The sequence below is a fragment of the Lagopus muta genome, chromosome 16 (assembly GCF_023343835.1).
Source record: "Lagopus muta isolate bLagMut1 chromosome 16, bLagMut1 primary, whole genome shotgun sequence".
NCBI classification, from domain to species: domain Eukaryota; kingdom Metazoa; phylum Chordata; class Aves; order Galliformes; family Phasianidae; genus Lagopus; species Lagopus muta.
The window spans coordinates 11,868,385-11,887,683 of record NC_064448.1 but is presented as its reverse complement, the minus strand read 5'-3'; the positions used below and the strand labels follow the sequence as shown (position 1 = coordinate 11,887,683).

The 19,299-nt window shown below is 47.2% G+C and overlaps 3 protein-coding genes across 7 annotated transcripts in view; all 3 read right to left on the bottom strand.

The window, feature by feature from the left end:
* The window catches only part of LOC125701432 (probable ATP-dependent RNA helicase DHX35), a 40,762-nt gene extending 33,906 nt beyond the window's left edge, over positions 1-6,856 (bottom strand). The window contains exons 1-5 of one of the 5 annotated variants that reach the window (XM_048963491.1): positions 6,732-6,856; positions 5,019-5,152; positions 4,565-4,657; positions 3,729-3,806; positions 3-3,268 (exon numbers count right to left, since the gene is read on the bottom strand). In XM_048963491.1, the coding sequence (XP_048819448.1) occupies positions 3,209-3,268; positions 3,729-3,806; positions 4,565-4,657; positions 5,019-5,152; positions 6,732-6,771 (405 nt within the window). In that variant the 5' untranslated portion in view covers positions 6,772-6,856 and the 3' untranslated portion in view covers positions 3-3,208. Of the gene's footprint in view, positions 1-2; positions 3,269-3,339; positions 3,807-4,564; positions 4,658-5,018; positions 5,153-6,731 lie in introns of those variants that run through there. The other 4 variants (XM_048963488.1, XM_048963489.1, XR_007380242.1 and 1 more) reach the window with 4 other exon arrangements.
* A 230-nt stretch (positions 6,857-7,086) lies between these two features.
* Positions 7,087-10,758, bottom strand: LOC125701431 (protein FAM83D-B-like). Its single transcript, XM_048963487.1, has 4 exons — positions 10,575-10,758; positions 9,771-9,938; positions 9,241-9,365; positions 7,087-9,049 (listed from the first exon to the last, which is right to left on the bottom strand). Exons 1-4 carry the CDS (start codon positions 10,707-10,709, stop codon positions 8,659-8,661), a joined length of 819 nt encoding a protein of 272 aa, XP_048819444.1. The 5' UTR covers positions 10,710-10,758; the 3' UTR covers positions 7,087-8,658.
* A 2,753-nt stretch (positions 10,759-13,511) lies between these two features.
* Positions 13,512-19,156, bottom strand: LOC125701427 (protein FAM83D-B-like). Its single transcript, XM_048963484.1, is given in 5 exon segments — positions 13,512-14,961; positions 15,321-15,445; positions 16,313-16,480; positions 18,592-19,044; positions 19,046-19,156. Coding segments are annotated over 5 exon segments (1,746 nt in total). The 3' UTR covers positions 13,512-14,072.
* Between the last annotated feature and the right edge of the window lie 143 nt (positions 19,157-19,299).

Sequence of the window (19,299 nt, the reverse complement as noted above, 5' to 3'; positions counted from 1 at the left end):
AAAAAAAAAAAAAAAGTTTTAAATATATTAGACTCTGATTGCCAAAATGCCATTTTATACACAAAGCTGCTAATACAACACGCAGTCCTCACATTCTTTCTCTCACATAAAATACACCTGGTCGGCTGGGTCTGTACGCTCTGCAGGATGGGGTGAGGGTTACTGCAGAAGGCGCCCTGTGCTGCAGTGCCAAGGCTGCTTTTGCAGTGCTGTAAAACCCGTATCTGTCTCCCGGTGGAGGTCAGTGTGTTGGTGAGGTCAGAACACGCTCCTCGAGCGTTGTCTCCTCTACCACAGCTGGAATGCAGCACGATGTTCTGGGTCAGACGTTGCCTGAAGAGCCCCGCGGTACCCGGATGATGAGGGGGGCCTGCAGCCCAGTGCCTGCTTGGGCAGGATGAACACAGCCAAAGAACAACCGGCTCTGTTGTACGGCCACAAAGAAAACAAAACTCCAGATATTAACGGCACTCTGAGCACGTGTTGGATTCTGCCTCGGGAGAGCTGCTATACCAAAAGAGGTCAAAAAGATTTGTTAAATTATCCTGATCATTTTCATTCTGGGGATTATGAAGGGAAACAGTGATCGTGGGAGAAACAAACAAAAGCTTCAATGTCAGGCTCTGAACTGCTTTCCCTTGCAATAGCAAACAGCACCGCACAGCACTGCAAGCACTCCAGAGACCAACAACAGAGTAATTTTAGCAAATATAAGGCACAGAAATACCCAGACACAGGGAGGACACCTTCCAGCAGATGCACAACAGTTAATCCACGGCTCACCACAGACCAGTACTGTTGCTTTCTCAGTTAAGTTATTCTTATTTCAGGATACTGCCAGCTGTATTTCAGTGTGCAAGATTTGGGTGACCAGAGGTCCAAGATTAAACCAAAAGCACACCGAACAAAACTTGTAAAGCCAGCTGGGAGATCATAAGTGCTTTCATCTGCAACCCCATGAAATAAGACCTTGCTGAGTGCACCAGAGAATTCAGTGCCTCTGCCATGGACTGCACCGATTCCTTATTGCCACTGCCCTGCCATGCTCTGCTCCTTCCCTACCGGGAGTTCCTCAGTCTCTGGTGCCCAACCACACCTGCTACAGCATCCCGCCAACTGGACTCCAGTTGGAGTCCTTTCTTGGCTGAACAGAGGGTTGTAGGATTCCAGAGCACCACAGAAGTGACACTGAGCTAAAATCACATCACTGGGTATGCCAAGCACAGATCCAGGCCTGAAGTCACACAGATCCCAGCAATAGTGCTTGAGCCCTTATCTGACATTTCGTTGCTGGGACTTCCTCGGTTGAGCTTAGTAAAACAGAGATGCTATTCTGAGAGACGTTTCTTTTTGCAGTTAAGTCAAGTCTTTCGACGTAGAAAGCAAGGAAGATTCTGCAAGTAGGGAGGTCATTCCCACATGCAGCTCCACCTACAGCAGGCCAGCACTGCACTCCCCACATCTTTGCATAGCCTTCATGAACCACCACAACCTTAGGCTACTGCTGATGCAAGTGTGACCCTGATCTGACCTTGAATCTGCATTTAGAGTATTATTGAACCTAGAGTCACTGGTTATAGTGTAAAACCCCTATATCTTTCTCTCATAAGCCAAGTGCTTGACATGCCAATCAACACAACTCACAGCGTCCACGGCTGTTCAGCAAAACGAAGATCTAGTGAATTAGCCAAAGCGCCTCCTGCTTTGTACTTCAGACCATTCCACTAGGATAGCCTTTACTCAAACACAGATACAGAAAGCACTACTGTTACAACACTGCTAAGTTTTACAATTAAGAGCCCTGCTCCTAGAGATGAGTTCTGTCAGACCTACAAAGGTTGTCCTTCAACCAGTCACAAAGCTGGGGAAAGAGCACACGTCAGTAACTGAGAAAGTACAGTTTCAGAACACAGCTGGCATGCAATAAGGAGGAGTACACACACGTAGCATGCAGAAGAAGTTATTTGTTAAGCTGGTATGCCCCTGAATTTACTCAGACTTTGACTTTTTTTCTTGTTATCTAATGATGCTAGTCTCCTTCTCATAACACAGAAATTTCAATGTAGAAAACAGAAAACTGGCAAATAATTCAAAGCAGAACAATTTTTGGAAGACAAATGCCCTGGACCAGTCTTAAGCTAATAGCTGAAATCCTGATTTACTACTCTACAGAATATTAGGTACTGGCAGGCTATGGTTTCAGCAAACTACAACACAATTAAAAAGCTACAGTCAGAATAAAACCCCAGAACACACACATTAGTTCTATTAGAATAACAGCAGTAAGCTTTTCCAGTCATTCAAATGACAGCCTAAACCATACGGACATTTATCACTTTCAGGCAAACGTTCAGAGTAACTGTCAGCCTGGGTAATGCAAGCAGAACTTCAGGTATTTCTTAACTAAGCAACCTTGGCCAACTATTGCTCTTCACTTGGGACAACCTCCACATTATACCTGAGAAAGTAGGTAAGACATTAATTAAAATTAAAAAGTCTATTTCAGCTCAAGACAAAGCAGTAAATCGTCTCTCACCTCCCAGCAATAGTTATGTGATGCAGGCAGTTTCATTCTCAAAGAAAAATCCTCCTGTGACCATACACTAAGACCTAGCTGAGTAATCCTATTTTAGACTTAAAAGCAGTATGTTAAGACATCAAGGGAAAAGAGAAACACATCTGTTGTGAGAGAGAAATCATTGCAGCATATGCAGCATCTCCTGTAGAACTGCTCAATGTCAACTGAATGTTCTTTGAAGGGAAGAAGGAAGGACACTGCAGGCAAACTGCCCAAAGCACATGCTGCAGATCACTGCTACAGGCTGTTTCTTTAATGACAGTGGATGTAGTAAAAGAACACTGGGTGAGGTGAACCTTTAAAGTGGACAACTGCTCAATCTACAACACTTTTACCAGAAGCGTGCACTGACACACTGCAGGTACAGTTAAACATCATTAATTTAAAAAACAAACCGAAACAGGCAAAATGAGGATTACAAAAAGGCACCTCAATTTACTGTAAGAAGAGGAACTGGCAGCAGAAAAGCTTCAGCCCACCTCTTCAGTGCTTGATGACAATTATGGAAACAAACAGCACTGGCTGCTTTCTGTGCATATTATTAACACAGAGTGCAAGTTGTTGTCCTCAGCATCCCTCCTCCCTCTCCTAGTACACCTAACTTACAATATGTGCTCCTAGGCATATCAATTAAATGCAAAGATGATAAAATTGGTTTCTTCTTTTCCCCCACCCTCTTACCAGGGGAAACTGTAAAAAAAAAAAACAAAAAGTTCAAGAAAATTAGGCATGAATTGCTAGAAAGAAAAGAAGTATACAACCTACTCCACTGGCCACATTACTGCACACAGATTTGTACCACTACTTTACTCTGGGAAACAAGTTAGAGACCATACAACCATAATCCTAGCCCAGAGTCAATCACAGCTCAACCTTGCACAACCTTGCACAGTCCTAAGTCCCTGTATAGTTTCTGCTGATGCAACTCAATTTTATTTCTAAGCTTCTCCATCTGCTATTCTGGCCTTGAAATTGTTGGCAAAACCGATTAATCATGCTGAATTCAGCATACAGTATCAGAAATTCTGGAGGGAAGGTAAGCATTCATTCAGGAGTTGAGTTGCCATTCCTGTTATTCAGCAAAAACCACTAATAAATGGAGAGTTATAATGATAATTAAGTGGGAAAATCTGGACATGGAGAAACTCACTGAAACAGCAGCAACTCGACGAGGCTGTGTCACCCCAACCACTCTTCCTTCAGCTGTCCAGCCAGCTTCTGCTAGGTACTGCAAACAAATATTTAGGGAAAGAAGGCGTTGTGATTAAGAGGTGCTAGCTCTCCACACTGCTTGGTTCAGACACAAGCTTATGCATGATCTCCAGAAGACCAGTTACTTTTTGTGCATTATTTGTCTCACCATTAAAGACAATTTAGGTTTCTGTAATTGTTTTTAATTAAGAAAAATATAGTATGATAACTACTTCTAAGAACATCAACTGTCAGAAGGTATGCTAAAAGCAGTTGTTTGAGTCTCAAGTATTAATGTGAATTGCTTCATTTTTTATTTTCTTTCCTTCATTTTATAACCACTTTGAAGACAAGCAGCACAAGTCAAGTGCTCACACTGAAACAGGTGGCTTTCATCATTAGCTTGCAGTCATTTAAGTTAAAATCAAGAATCGTTTATAAAAAACTTGCAGGAAACCCACACTTCCTTTCCTTCTCAAAATTGTGTTTTCAACAAAATTTTAAACTTAATTCTGATAAAGTTATAAAAGCCTTCACTTTAGCAGAGTAATTCTTTGTATCAGCATAAATGTAGGGTGTGTTCCTTTCCAGGAGTGAAAGAAGGCTTTCTGTCTCAGATACGCCAGTTCCTGCTATCAAACATGAAGCTTTACTTTTCTCTCCTTTTGGTCATGCACACACACACAACACTGGCAAATTCCATTCTTACAGCATAGCTCTGGGATGCTGGTTTAATATTTCATGCAAAATCCTCTGAGGGAATACCAGATTTTACCAAGCTGAACACACACTTACCTGTGGAATTTGCGTTGACTTCCCACATCCTGTTTCTCCAACAATCACCAGAGTCTGATAGCTCTCCACTAGATAAAGTATGTGATTTCTTAGCTGAAAGACATAACATTTAGGCACCAAAACCAGATTTGAACAAAAAAAGAAAGCTAACATTAGTGTTTACCTAAGCAAAGTCATTTTACAGAGAATGTACTGTCAAAAGTTAAGAGAATCTTTCAAATCTACAAAGATTATGCATACAAAATACAGTAACTAAATTAAACCTACAAAGCCCATAAAACTGTTGGCAACAGCTGTCAATGAGAACGATCAGTTTCAGCAAATAAAGAGAATGAGATCACATAACTGTGCTATGTTGTAAAGGGTTTCCATACTGCTTTCTCAAATACAGACAAAACCACAAAAGCCAGGCACCATCTAACTGATTTAATATCCCCAGAAAGAACTCTTGTACCTTAAAAACGGGCAGCTTTTGTCTTTGTTGTTCAATAGACAGAGAAGCATAAGGATTATAGATGACTGTTACACCACTGCTCTCTGCAGGGCTCTGCCTCTCCTCCGAGACGCTGACGCCAGGACCTTCTGTGCCTACATGACAGCAGTTAACTTTTACAACACAACCAAAGTCAAGATGCTCCTCGCAAGGAGGAATTGCATGCATCCTAGCATATATCAAGAGACCGATTTTTCTAGAAAATTAATCAAAAATATTCCATACCTGTAAACAAGCAAAAATTGTGTCAAATCAAACGTCTTTCTCCTGCTATTAAAAACCTAACATGAATACATACTAATATGAATTTTTAAAGGAAGATAAAGGAGAAAAAAAGCACATGGGAAAAATAAACAGCAAGTCTTAGGACTGTTATTCTTCCATGCAGCAGTTCCGATATAGCTTCAATATCAATCTCAGAAATAAGGCCACGAGTTTCAAGCCAGCCAGCCATGTAACAGGACTCCTTTGGACTAACATGAACCACAAAACTGCAGCCTTGCCTACTGATGAGATACACCACTGCAGCTCTACATTTACCTCAGTATCTGAAATTTGATTTGTTTCTGCTGCTGTGTTAAAATAAAACTAGGGACAACTAAAAATTCCAAATAATGCAGACAAACCAAAAGCAAAAACTCATCTCAACAAAGGAACGTATTGTCTTCAGCTGCAAATTCAACTGGAAAAATCTGAGAGCAAAGGGGTTTCTCCTGTTTTGTAGGACTTGCTCATTTGGGGTTTTTCCCATTGTTTCTGCTGTTTAAATCAACTCACCCCAAGTCAAAACTGCTAAGTAAGTTTCGCAGCATACCGAATCAGTTTTAACAGCAATTAGCACTGACTCTGATAACTATCCACTTCCAGAATGGGTAAGGGAAGAAACAGGAAGATCCAGGAGCCCACTGCCACTCAGAACATAGAATAGAGATGAAAGGGACCTAAAAGGTCATTTATGCCAATTCTCCTGCAATGAGCAAGGACACCACAGCTCCATCGAGTGCTCACAGCCCCATCCAGCCTGACCTTGAATGTCTCCAGGGATGGGGCATCCACCACTTCTCTACACATCCTACATCAGTGCTTCATCACCCTTAGCATAAATAACTTCTTCCTTATATGCAACCTAAATCTCCCCTCCTGTAGTTTGAAAGCTTGCCTTTGCCCTATCGCAACAGATGCTGCTGAAGTCTGTCCCCATCTAACAGCCCACAGAAACACCCCTCAGCCCCCTCTCGTCATGCCTGACCTGCTCCAGCCGCCCTCGTGTTCCACTCCCCGATCTCATTCACGGCCCTCGCCGATCGCGCTGCTTTAAGCCCACGTCTGCGTGATGCCGGGAGCCCCCCAAGCTCCCGACGCAACCTCAGGAGCGCTGCAGGGCTGCTCTCTTCCCCCAGTTCTCTCTCAGCGTAGCCCCCGCCACTCCCCAGCTACAAGGGCACACGGTGTCCGCTGGCCGCAGAGCGCCCCCGGCACCGAGCAGCGCTCACAGAGGCCTCCCCTCCCGCACCGCCGCCGGCTGAGGGGCAGAGCGCTCCTCCGGCAGCGCAGCCCGTGCGGTTCCCCGCCACCACCGGGGCCAGAAGCGCTTTAGCTCACGGAAGAAAGGATAAAAAAAGGGAAAGAAGGAAGGCGCAAGCCTCCCCTACCACACAGACGCGCCGCCCTCACCCGGCTTCCAAAACTTCACCGGTCCCACGGGCGCCGCCATCTTGGGGTGAGAAGGTAACCGGAAGCGGAAGTGTAGAGCCCACGTGATTCGGCGCCCGTTGCCATGGCGCCGGCCCGCCCCGGCGCGCGTTGCTGTGGGCTCGTGAAGTGAACGGGGCGGGGCCTGGGGTTTAACTGCGGGCAGGCTCTCACCCCGAAATGTCTGTCGTTAATTAGCAAAGCTAATTGCTTCCTCACCCACCGTGACGGGTGCCACCGCGCTAGCAGTGTTGTGGTGGCTACAGCAGCACACGTCGTAATGCTATAACTCCACAGGCACTCGCTGAGTGTCTGCATAACCACCCGATAAGAACGTTATTCAGTCATAATTAGACACGCTACAAAAATTTATTTCAATGTCCTTGTTAAACGACACCCATCCTATCAAAAATAAGCTCTACTCTTATCGCAGCACCATCACTGTATCAGGCGCTGCTGAGAAGAAAATCCTGCTGCTGGGACACGGAAATGGAGTCCTGTTAACATCAGGAGATGAACAACGAAGTTAAAAACCTGTAATTGTGATAACAGACACACGGGGGATCATCACTGTGAGAGTACGGTCACACAAACAGCATTTTGCATAGAGTACAAAACTGCCTTCTTAAAGGGTATTAATGGCAAATGTCCAAAATAAGAATAAAAATACATATTTAAATTTGCTTTCATCAGGATAAAAGTTAACGCTATTAAACTATATAAACTATTGAACATTTACAAATCAGGAATCAAAACTATTACACTAGCACGGTTGTAAGCAGAGAAGAAAAAGGACACGTTGGCACGATGCACTGGCAGGAAATACCACTTCTGTAAGATCCACATGTCCACTTTGATGTTCTCCCACTGGCGGATAGCACAGATCCACATGAACTTCCCCAGCTAAGTATACAGATTCCCCTTGGAGGCCCAGAATCCACAAGCACACATATTGCTAAGATTTCTGCTGCAGCAGAGTCTTAAGAACATCTACAAGAAATGGCTCTATTTCTCACTACCATGAGGCTGCCTGTCAGGTGGAAGCTTTTTAAATTAGAAGCATCTTCGCAGATTTCAGATCTACTCAGCTTTTCCTATAAGATCAGGCAGCGGTAGCAACCGTAAAACATATAATGCAGAAAAAAAAGTCTTTTTTGGCTTTGCTACTAATATTAGTAGGTTGTTAGTCATATAGCCCCTTGACTTCAGGCATTTAGAATGTGTTTATTGTGATGGTCACAATCCAAGTGATAAGAATTATCACTTTTTTAGTGATTATTTGAAAAGATTATTTGAAATTAAGTCATGGCAGAAACGTTAATCTGATACATTAAATCGTTCTGCCTAGCTGCTCAGCTTCATGTAAACAGTACTAGAAACCAGGTACTGACCTAGTTTCTAGCTTACAGCTACTCCCATCCAGTTCTGCATCATAGAACTGTTTGTGGAACACAAGACTAAGCTCTGACTGACTTCAGAGCCATGCAGCAGTCCTGCTATCCATCTTTAGAATCTTAAGGAATGTATTTTTTAAGGAATCTACATATAGAAAATGAGATTTGAGCTACTGAACTAAGACGTCACCAACCCGTTACGTTAAAATAATCAGAAATAGGTTGAAAAATGAGAAACTGACAGAACACCAGAAATCAGTAATGGCTTCTCAGGTATTAAAGAGTTTTGTTTTGTTTTTCAAGAGCACTTCTGCACGTAAGACAATACCATAATTGTGTCTGCTGAATGACATGGCAGAGGTGTTCAACTGAACTCACAATTCCGGTATTTCTTTCTCTCAGCTTGAGGTTGCCTTCCCAGCTGCTTGCACAGACACACTGTAAGGCAGTACAGGACATGGACCACAGGACATGGCTTCTGAGGTTTTGCATCTTGCTCTGAGTGAACGTGCAATTCATCTCTCTATGATCCAGTGTGGCCTCATAACTAGAGAGCCATTCCTCTTAGTCAGTGGTGGAGAAACATGCATTGCATTACTTGACACATAGACTGCTTCCCTTGAGGCATGCATCCAGTTTCGCTTCCTTTTTAGATTTCCTACAAATGCTCTAAGATATAAAAACTCCATTCTCAGAAAGTTTTCCCTGGTTAAGTCTCTAGAAGCCACTGTAATCCTGACCAGCTCATCAAACACCTTATTCTTCTCGCTGCCGGAGAACTCTTTAAGGTCGACAGGCTTTGAATGTGCATAAAGAGTCCGAAATTCCTGGTCAAAGTGTGCAACTGCAGGACCCGACAGGATCAAAATGTTACTGCTGTTCAGCTTCCCATCCATCCATGTAAAACTAGCAAAAGAAGGAGAAAGTTCCAAGTTAATTCAAAGTAATAACAGATATCCAAGCACTAACTGAAAATTCTCATGGTAGTGTGCCTTATTTTGAGGCCAAACATTACAAGCAATGTGCTAGTAAGGAAAATGGTTTTAAAATGTTACTGTTTCCTGTTTAAAGAAATCATATAAAAACTCGACACTTACCTATAGGAACCTGTTGTCACTCTAATGCCATCAATTAGCATGAACTTTTCACGGACTTTTCCAACAATTTTGGCACCTGACCTTGTGTAGTATGTGTTCCCAGTGATATTTCGAACTCTCATTAACTGTTAAAAAGATACAGAAGGCAATACATGAATTTCAAAGTTATATGATTGTAATACATTTAAAGAAGCAACACATGACAGTAAAGATCACTGATGAACTAGCAAAGGTTACTGTACAGTGGCAAAGGATTCACCATCTAGAAACAGTTTTGAATTGGCTTAGCCCACAGAGACAAAACTCACAAAGGGGCAGAGCTATACACTGATGGTGCAGAGTGCGGCTGTTAAAACTGCTGTCTGATCTCAGAGGGACTCAAACTCCAGAGAATCTTGGGAACGTGCCTCCCATCAGCCTTCGCAGTCTCAGCAAGCCCGAGCAGTTCCACATGCCCTTTTACATACTGGACATTCCCCCTTCACTTTCTTGAGCAGTACTTTTGTCTCTAGAAGCATTACAAGGCTTACCTTCTCCTGCTCCAGATCAACTCCTAGATCCCTGCACATTTTCAGAAAGTGGGAAAATGAAGACTGATCCAGAAGGATATATGCTTTGACTTGCCGCTGGCTACAAGCTTCCAAGAGGTCCGTGAAGATATCAGTATCTGTGAAGGAATCCATGACCAGGGCAATCATCTGCAACAAGGTTCAGAAGAAATCGTTAGGTTATTTCCACAGTATCCCAAGGGAGATGGGAGGAATTTGACTTTCAATTTAAATATTTCCCCACCCCTCACAGCCCTTTTTTTCCCTCCTGGTCACTGCACATGCTACAGTCCTCTGCAATACATCCTTCTGTTCTTCAGAGAACGAACGGAACATTTAAAAGACGTGTAAGAAAGTGAAGAGAAGGGAACAATAACTGTGAATGGACTAAAGATCTGAGATGAGAATCGCATATTGATACAGATGATTACAGCCCACAGCTCACCAACACACATCACTTGTTGTTATCATCACTTTTTCACATCCCTGTGTTGTTAATTTCCCCTGAACTTATGGACAGAACCCACTGTTGTTTGTCCCTATTTCAGTGCTGCTTGTTTTATTTATAGCAGATAACAGCGCTCAGGATTTTCTATCATCCCCATGTGGGATTTTCTTTCACTATTTCAGTGGAGCACTACGAAGCTCACTGCCTGGACACGGACGGCTGGGTGCACTGGTCGCAAGCAACGCGCCTGCAAGCCTATCGCCGAGAGCACCGTTTATCGACAGCAAGAAGCAACGCTCTTTATCACACAGCCTCGCCTTCAGGGCGCCCTGAAGCACCTCGGGCTCCGACAGGAAGGGCGGCAGCCGCTCCCGCCGCAGGAAGGCGCGCAGCGCCACAGGGCCGCCCGCCACCAGCTCTCCAGCGCCAGCCGCTGCGCCTCGCTGTACGGCCCTGGCGGGCGCGGCGGCCATTGCCCGGCGCCCTCCTCCAGGCACTGCGATGTGTTGGCGGCCATGGCGCGGGAGGGCGGGCGGCCGCGGGCAGCGCCGTTACGGCGCCTTTATAGCGGGCGGCCGCTCCCCGCCTCCCGCCCGGCCCCGCGCCCTCGCACCGCCGCCAGCCGCCCCCCCGCAGCGTCCTCTGGGAGCAGACCGGGAATTGAACGGCGAGAGCTGCGGGCTGCGACGCGGGGTGTCGGGGTGCCCGGTGCCACGCGAATAAAAGACGACTCACAAAGCTTCAGAGCCTCCCGGCAAAGTGAATTTATTTGTAAACAGCGTATCGCCCCTATCAGTACCAAAACAATCCTACAGTGCAACAACGTTGAGGAGTACGCAGAGCAAAGGTTTTCGAGTTCATTTTACAGGCATTCAAACGCTGCCCAATGCCAGCTCTTAAACACAAAGCCTTGTCAGAGAGGCTTTGAGCACTGCTTACTGCTCCTCCAGGGCAGGGGAAAGGAGTGGATCATCTGACAGCCTACAGCAGCAGCCGGGCCTTCACCAACGCAGCCTGAAAAGATGGAAGTGCCACAGCCGATAGGATAAAGCATGTCTGCCTACACTTCCATTGCAGCCCAGCTGTTTTGGGTGTTTTCCCACTCATTCATTTCTTCTTAGGGAAATGAACTTAACAGCTGAAATGTGCCATCTACTGGACAGATGCTCCCATAAATAAGGAGGAAATACCTTATCCAGACTGGTTTCACTGTAGAATTCAGTCTGGTTAGTTACCAACGTAATGGTATTCAGGTGTAAAGCAGCACAGGTCAGACCTCAGAGAGGTGATCCATCAAGCACAAACACACATGCACCTGCTGCAGACATTCAGGCAGTGTCTCTGCAAAGTGACTTAACCCACAATCCATGTAGTGTTGAAGGTATTTTCATAAGCTCTAGTGGCTCTCTGGTTCCCCAAACCAGTATCAGTGGATAAAATACAGACAGAGCAGGAAATACAGAATAAATTCTGAAAGCCCAGTTTAAAGAGAGAAAAAATTATTTGTAAAATAGTCATGGCAAACAACCTATAATATTTTTGTACTTTATTTGAGCAGAGACTTTGTCATGTGTCCTTGGGGATCATCTCACCTCCAGCCTGACTCCAAGGCAGGCAGGCACTTACAGGTCTCCTACCAGAACTAAGACACACGTCCCAGTTCCAGCTGAGACAGTTCATTTTCTTCTTAGTATCTGACATGAAGCTACCTTTAGATTTAAGAGAAAAAACTGTTGGTAACACAGTTATGTTACCGTTGTTACGTGCACACCTTACATATAGCCATGTAAAGGCATATGAGGACAATCAAATTGAAGACCTAGTTAGATCAGAACCCACAGCTGTTCCAACAGACCTTTCACAGCTTCAGAGATGAACACATTTTACTCTTCTACTGGAGTGAGAATGAAGTTATTTTCCCTCATTCTGAACATGTAGTGGAAATAAAACCTATTATTAAGACTATGAAGTCTTGGAAGACGGGGAAGGTGCCTGAAGACTGGAAGATAGCCAACGTCACCCCGGTCTTCAAAAAGGGCAAGAAGGAAGACCCAGGCAATTATAGGCCAGTCAGCCTCACCTCTGTCCCTGGAAAGGTGATGGAACAGCTGTGCTGGATGTCATCTCCAGACAACTGGAAGAAGAGGAGGTTATCAGGAGTAGTCAGCACGGGTTCACAAGGGGGAGGTCGTGCTTGACCAACCTGGTAGCCTTCTATGATGTTGTCTCTGGCTGGGTGGATGGGGGGAGAGCAGTGGATGTAGTCTACCTTGATTTCAGCAAGGCATTTGATACTGTCCCCCACGACATCCTTATAACAAAGCTGAGCAAGTGTGGGATACATGAGTGGACAGTGAGGTGGGTTGAGAACTGGCTGACTGGCAGAGCACAGAGGGTCGTTGTTGGTGGTGCAGAGTCCGGTTGGAGGCCTGTAACCAGCGGTGTTCCTCAGGGGTCTGTGCTGGGTCCGGTCTTGTTCAACATCTTCATCAATGACCTTGATGAGGGGATAATGGCCACCCTCAGCAAGTTTGCCGATGATACGAAGCTGGGAGGATTGGCTGACACGCCTGAAGGCTGTGCTGCCATTCAGCAAGACCTGGACAGGCTGGAGAGCTGGGCAGAAAGAAACCGGATGAGGTTTAACGAAAGCAAGTGTAGAGTCTTGCATCTGGGGAGGAATAATTGCATGCACCAGTACAGGTTGGGGGATGAGCTGCTGGAGGGGAGCTCTGCGGAAAGGGACCTGGGTGTCCTGGTGGATGACAGGTTGGCCATGAGCCAGCAGTGTGCCCTTGTGGCCAAAAAGGCCAATGGCTTACTGGGGTGCATTAAAAAGAGCGTGGCCAGCAGGTCGAGGGAGGTGATCCTCCCCCTCTACTCTGCCCTGGTAAGACCTCATCTGGAGCACTGCGTCCAGTTCTGGGCTCCCCAGTACAAAAAAGACAGGGATCTCTTGGAAAGAGTCCAGCGGAGGGCCACAAAGATGGTGAAGGGCCTGGAGCATCTCCCCTATGAGGAAAGGCTGAGTGAAATGGGTCTGTTCAGCCTTGAGAAAAGGAGACTGAGAGGGGACCTGATCCAGGTCCATAAATATCTAAGGTGTGGGGGGCAGAATGGCGAGGCCGGACTCTTTTCAGTGGTGAGTGGAGACAGGACAAGGGGAAACGGCCAGAAACTGCAGCATAGGAAGTTCTGCACAAACATGCGCAAGATCTTCTTTACAGTGAGGTGAGGAGCACTGGAACAGGCTGCCCAGGGAGGTGGTGGAGTCTCCTTCTCTGAAGATGTTCAAGACCTGCCTGGATGCCTACCTGTGCTACCTGGTGTAGGGAACCTGCTTTGGCAGGGGGTTGGACTCGATGATCTCTGGAGGTCCCTTCCAACCCCTACAATTCTGTGATTCTGTGATTAAAAAGGGGAAATAAATATTACCATTCTGAGCAAGATCTGACTCAAATTTTTCCAAGTTTAGAGAACTGAAAGCCAGAGCGTTAGCAATCCTAAAAACAAAACTTAAATGCTTTCTAAGTCAAATATTCAGAAGTACAATAAACCTATACCACTAATGTGTATAAGGGAAACATGCAAGTGGTTTCAGTACATGTGAAAAATCTCACTGACTAAATTGCACAGTAGAAAACAAAGTGCTGGACAGTGATGTGAGCATGTATTAAAGAAGAGTAAAAGTACTAGAAGGAATTACAAGAATCAGCAGATGTAAAGTGCTTGCATTTTGTGACCAGAGCTTTCAAGCTCTGCATTCAGTGCAGCATTTATTCAGACAAGAGTGAAACATCTCAGAGGCTGTGCAGGCTGGCACTGATGTCTCACCTCTATTTCAGGTTGTACCTTCTCCTGCAGTGGTTCACGTAGCTTTCAGGAACATGTCTTCTCCTGGACAAGATACCCACCATGTGGCTAAGCTTTGATCTGATGGTGGAGTAGTGGAATTGCCTCTCCGTATGCAGTTTTTGGAAATACTCTGCCCTGTGAACACTAGGGTATTCAAAGGACCTAAGAGAAGACAGCGAGCTGGTAGAGCTCGTACGAGACAGGTGGGATGATGATGAAGATAGCGACCGCAAGCTAGAATTTAATGAAGACTTTCCAGGTAGAAAGGATTCTTCTTTGGAAAACTTCCTGTAAAGCAGAGGGGTTTCCACATACGCATCTTCCCTTGTCTGCATCACTGCAGCCTTCAGCAAAACTGAAGTCTGAGTCCCAGTTGTTCTTGTAGCAGTTGAAGTTTGAGTGTCAGCTTCTTCTGTTAAAACATTGGTCTGCATGCCAACATTACACACGGCCACTGCAGGCTGCTCTTCCCATAAGCCAGTTTGAGTTGATGCATTCTTCTGTCCCACTCTGGCCTCTGGATCGCTGAGCCACTCCTCTTCACTGAAGTGAGAATGTCCCAGGTCATGAGGTTTGCGTCTTGGAGTGTCTGCAGCCACATCTAGTTCTTTTAACAGTTTTTTTGGAGTACTAGACAGCCTGGCAAATTCTGCCCTCAAATTGCTCTCCACAGTGTATTCTTTAGAGGACTCTCTTCTTTTCTCCATGTGATCAAATATTCCACTGTTCCTACAGCTTGATCGGCACTCAGGACTGATAGGGTTTGACTGGGCATAAAGAATTCGAAACTGCAGGTCAAAGTGTTCAACAACTTGACCAGACAGTAGCAGCAAGTTACTGCTGTTCAGCTTCCCGTCAGTCCATGTGAAACTGTTGAAAACAAACCAAGATTCACAATTAAACTCCAGTGCACTTCAACACGTAGTAACAGACAGCAAGACTCAGCCTGGAAGCGTTGTGCGTAAGGAAGGCATAGACCTGATCAACTGTTCACTCGCTCCTTCAGGAAAATCTCTGCACAGCCACAGCCAGGTTCTTTGCTAATGCCAAGACATGCAATACAAGTTTCCCAAAGGTGCCTCCTGTTCTGTGTTAGTCCCACTCAGGTACCCACTTGATATTTATTAGTAACAGCAAACACAACACAATCTTCTTTAACACAATCTTCTTGCAGAACACCCCCCTGCTTTTTTTAGCATAATTACACACTAATGCATTCCAGTACTTGCCTGTAGGAGCCTGTTGTCACTCTCACGCCATCAATCAACATGAATTTTTCATGGACTTTCCCAATAATTTTGGCGCCTGATCTCGTGTAGTAGATGTTGCCAGTGAGAGTTCGAACCCTCATCAACTGTTTCAGGAAAAAAAGGGAAAAAACTAGCATCAAATTTAAGTTTACGTCCAAAAAGTTTTGATCATTAATTCTGCTTAAAAGCAACAAGATTAATTGTGGAACATAGGAACGAAACAAGCTTCCTCAAATTGACCTGCAACTAAAGTCTTACTGGTTCTGTAGTGCTAACTTTCTGTTAGATCATAAAAGGCTGTAGAGAGTTAATCTGGAGAGAATGGGGAGCACCAACTAATTACTGCCCACAGAGCTAGGAGTGCCTCCCATCCAGACAAGCACTCACTTGGGTCAACATAAGCCAGGACGTAACACAGTCGTGTCAGCTTACATTCAGAGGAATCAAGTAAGCTACCTGGGTCACATCCTCCAAATCCTGAAGATAAAAGATGTTCCCAATGCCACACCACCCTTGAGCTTCCTGTTTGCTTTCCTTAGAGTTATTTGCCTTGGCAAACAGTTCCTTGAGCCACAGAATAAAGTTACTTAGATCTTGCAAAATTAAACGCTTGGAAATAGCCACTTCTCCAGCAGGGATCACAGGGATCCACCCAGCACGCCGGGGAGCTGCACAGCATGGCTGTCATTCCTACATGCAGACATGTGAGGTAGAAGGAAGTGTGAAGGTAAAAGTGCCTTTTCTGTGTGGTTTTTGATTACGTTGTAAGAAATTTCACCCCTTTGGGTAGAGACTGTACTGAAACCATCAAAATGGGCCATAACCTTCAGCACCCTCTTATTTCAGTGTCCAAACAGACAGGGTGCTTTAGACTTTTAGGGAAATCTGAGGATTTGCAGAAAGGTGTCTCTGATGTACAAAACCAAAGCAGAACCACAAGAAGGAAAAACAAAAGCACATTTAGTACTTACACTCTCCTTCTCAGGACAGACACCCAAGTTTTTGCACATTTCCAAGAAATAAGGTAGAAAGTCCTGGTCAAGAAGGATATAGACAGGGACCTGGCGCTTGCTGTAGGCATTCTGAAGGTCACTGAAGATATCAGTATCTGTGAAGGAATCCATAACAAGGGCAATCACCTGTAAAGAGAGGCAGCAAGAGTTCCAGAGCTTTAATTCACACAGGACAGAAGTGGCTCAGAAGGCCTCCTGCACAGCTCAGCATCTACAAACATTCTCTGTTTTCTCCTCAGGCCACCTGATAGAAAGGCAGCACCATCCCTATACAAATGACCAAGACAACAGTCAACTGGATATATCTCCTAAGAGCTGGGAAGAGCACATTCTGGGTTTCCATCCAACACCTTCACAAAAAAACTCACAAGCAGATGCAAATTCGCCGTGAGAGTTCTTTTGAACAGACAAGCCCAAAGATGGAAAGATTCAGTGGGCCACAGACAAAACGTTCTTACATTTGTAAACAGCCTCTCCATTCAGAGCAACACCACACAGCATTGCCCAGAATCCCAGCCCTTTCAACCTGGGAACGCACAGCTGCGTGGGTGCAGACACAAAGCTCTGGCTTCATGACTTACTGCTGTCCCACCAGATGTGCAACAAGAGCTGTTGCTCTCACCTGCTGTCTCAGCTCTCCTGGCACACACCCCCTGCTGCACAGAGGCCCAGGCACACAGCACAGCTGCTCTGTGTGTGGCACTGCTGGTGCTCACAGGAAACGTTTCCCACAAGAACAGTCTCAGCTCTGCATTCCCACCTGAGCCCTGCTCCTTACAGGGTTAGCTCTAAACAGGCCATTTCTTAGTTATAGAACACATTTCTAGGCTACATTTCTAGGCTACATTTCTAGAAGAAGTTAGCTTATGCTTGTGCTCCTCTTGTAGTGCCTCTGGTCTTCTCACTCTGCCACTTCTCTAAGTGCCAGAGCAAGATGGAGAAAATTAAGGCACTGTTGATGAGGTGAATAAGAAATTAACCCCTGAAAACAGAACAATAGGAACACAATTCCTTGGAAATACCGCTGCCTTCAAACGGCCGCTCAGTTAGCAGCACATGAGCTCTAATCCCAGTATTAGCAGCTGAAAAAGACAGAAAAGCTGTATTCAAACTAAACAAAACAGTTATAGCAGATAGAGAAAACTCTCTTCTCTGTACTGGGCTCTTCCAGATGCGCAGACAAGGCAGCAACTGCACCCACCTCAGTCATAGAGCATCCTAAGCTGGAAGGGATCCTCAAAAATACAGCGCCCAACCCCCAGCTCCACACAGCAGCACCCCAACCCAAATCCTATGGCTGAAAGCGATGTCCCAGCCCTCCCTGAGCTCCAGCAGCTGGGGGCCATGCCCACTGCATTCTGGGGCAGAGCCTTTCCCTGATATCTCTGCTGTCACAGCTCCATGCCTTCCCCTCAGCTTCAATTGCTGGTCACCAGAGGTCAGTCCCTCAAGCTGACAGGGAACTCAGCAGCATCTGAAGCTTTCCTACTCCCCACGTTAATCCTAAGGATGCAGACATGACCAAGCAGAACATCAGTCATTAATTTCCAGGGGTCTCTCTGTTTTTTCACCCACAAAAGCACTTCCCAGGCCAGCACCTGGCAGCGAGCAGAACAGCGCGCCTGGCTGCTGCCTTGGCGTAAAGAAGATAACAAAGAACAGCTCTTGGGAAAAACAGCCGTTCGATGGTGCAATTCGATGAATCACCAGAAACCTTCGGAGCGGCTCTTCCTGCACAGCAGCCGCCCAGCAAAGCCCGTGCCATCCTCACTCGCTGACAGCCTCACCTCGGTGCCACGTGGGAGCACCGGGCCGGGGCCGCCCCACCCAGCAGGGAGCCGCGCTTTTCAATTTCAGCGGAGCCGACGGGACCGCGGTGGGAAAGGAGCTGCTGCCGGGCACAGCCACTACGGGCGCTGCGCACGATTAATGCAACCGCTCACATGGAACGGTCACCGCTCCGCGGGGCGTTCGGACCGCGCTCCGCATCGGCCCAGAGCCACGTGCAGCCACGGCACGGTGCGCGGCCAGGGGCGGCTCTGCGCTGCGCTTCGGGCCGATTGGGAAGAAAGGAGAGTGCGGGCACGGCGCTACCTCTGCACGTAGCGCCCTTCTGACGAGGCAGGACACAAGAAAAGCTTCCACGAGGAGGCGCCTACGAGCGAGCCTGGCTCGCAAAGCCACGAACCCGTCCTAAAGCGGCTCGAACCCGGCCAGCGGTCCCACGGGGCACCCACCTGCTGCGCGGAGCGGATCTGCCGCCGCACCGCCTCCTTGCAGCCGTACGGGCTGTCCTCGCCGCCCGGCTGGAAGTGCGCCTCCACCCGCGTCAGCCCGCGGAACGCGCCGCTGCCGAAGCCCGGCCAGCCCAGCTCCAGCGCCGGCGGCTCCGCGTCCGAGCGCTCGGGGAAGTAGGTGAGCGACGACGCGTCCAGGGACGCCTCGGCCGCCGACTCGTCGGCCGCGGCGGGCGGCACGGCGCCCCGCGCGATGGCCTGCACCTCGGGCTCCGACAGGAAGGGCGGCAGCCGCTCCCGCCGCAGGAAGGCGCGCAGCGCCTCGGGGCCGCCCGCCACCAGCTCCTCCAGCGCCAGCCGCTGCGCCTCGCTGTACGGCCCGGGCGGGCGCGGCGGCCATTGCCCGGCGCCCTCCTCCAGGCACTGCGATGTATTGACGGCCATGGCGCGGGAGGGCGGGCGGCCGCGGGCAGCGCCGTGACGGCGCCTTTATAGCGCCTTTGAATCCAAACGGCGCCGCGCAACGCCGCCACTGGAGGAGCTGCGCTCCGCCCCCCGCCGCCATTGGCCGCTCGTCCCGCCCCGCCCCGCCGCCATTGGCCGCTCGTCCCGCCCCGCCCCGCCGCCATTGGCCGCTCGTCCCGCCCCTCATTCGTTACAGCCCTCAGCTGCGAAGCCCAGAAGAACCAACGGCACTTTCTATGTTAT

What these genes read in the sequence shown, in the direction of transcription:
- LOC125701431 (XM_048963487.1), bottom strand. Translation starts at nt 10,709, where the DNA reads ATGGCCGCCGCGCCCGCCAGGGCCGTACAGCGAGGCGCAGCGGCTGGC. An exon ending in TTGATCTGGAGCAGGAGAAG is followed by an intron (nt 9,366 to 9,770) that starts GTAAGCCTTGTA and finishes TCTTTTTAACAG; the next exon opens with TTAATGAGAGTTCGAAATAT. An exon ending in GTGACAACAGGTTCCTATAG is followed by an intron (nt 9,050 to 9,240) that starts GTAAGTGTCGAG and finishes TTCTTTTGCTAG; the next exon opens with TTTTACATGGATGGATGGGA.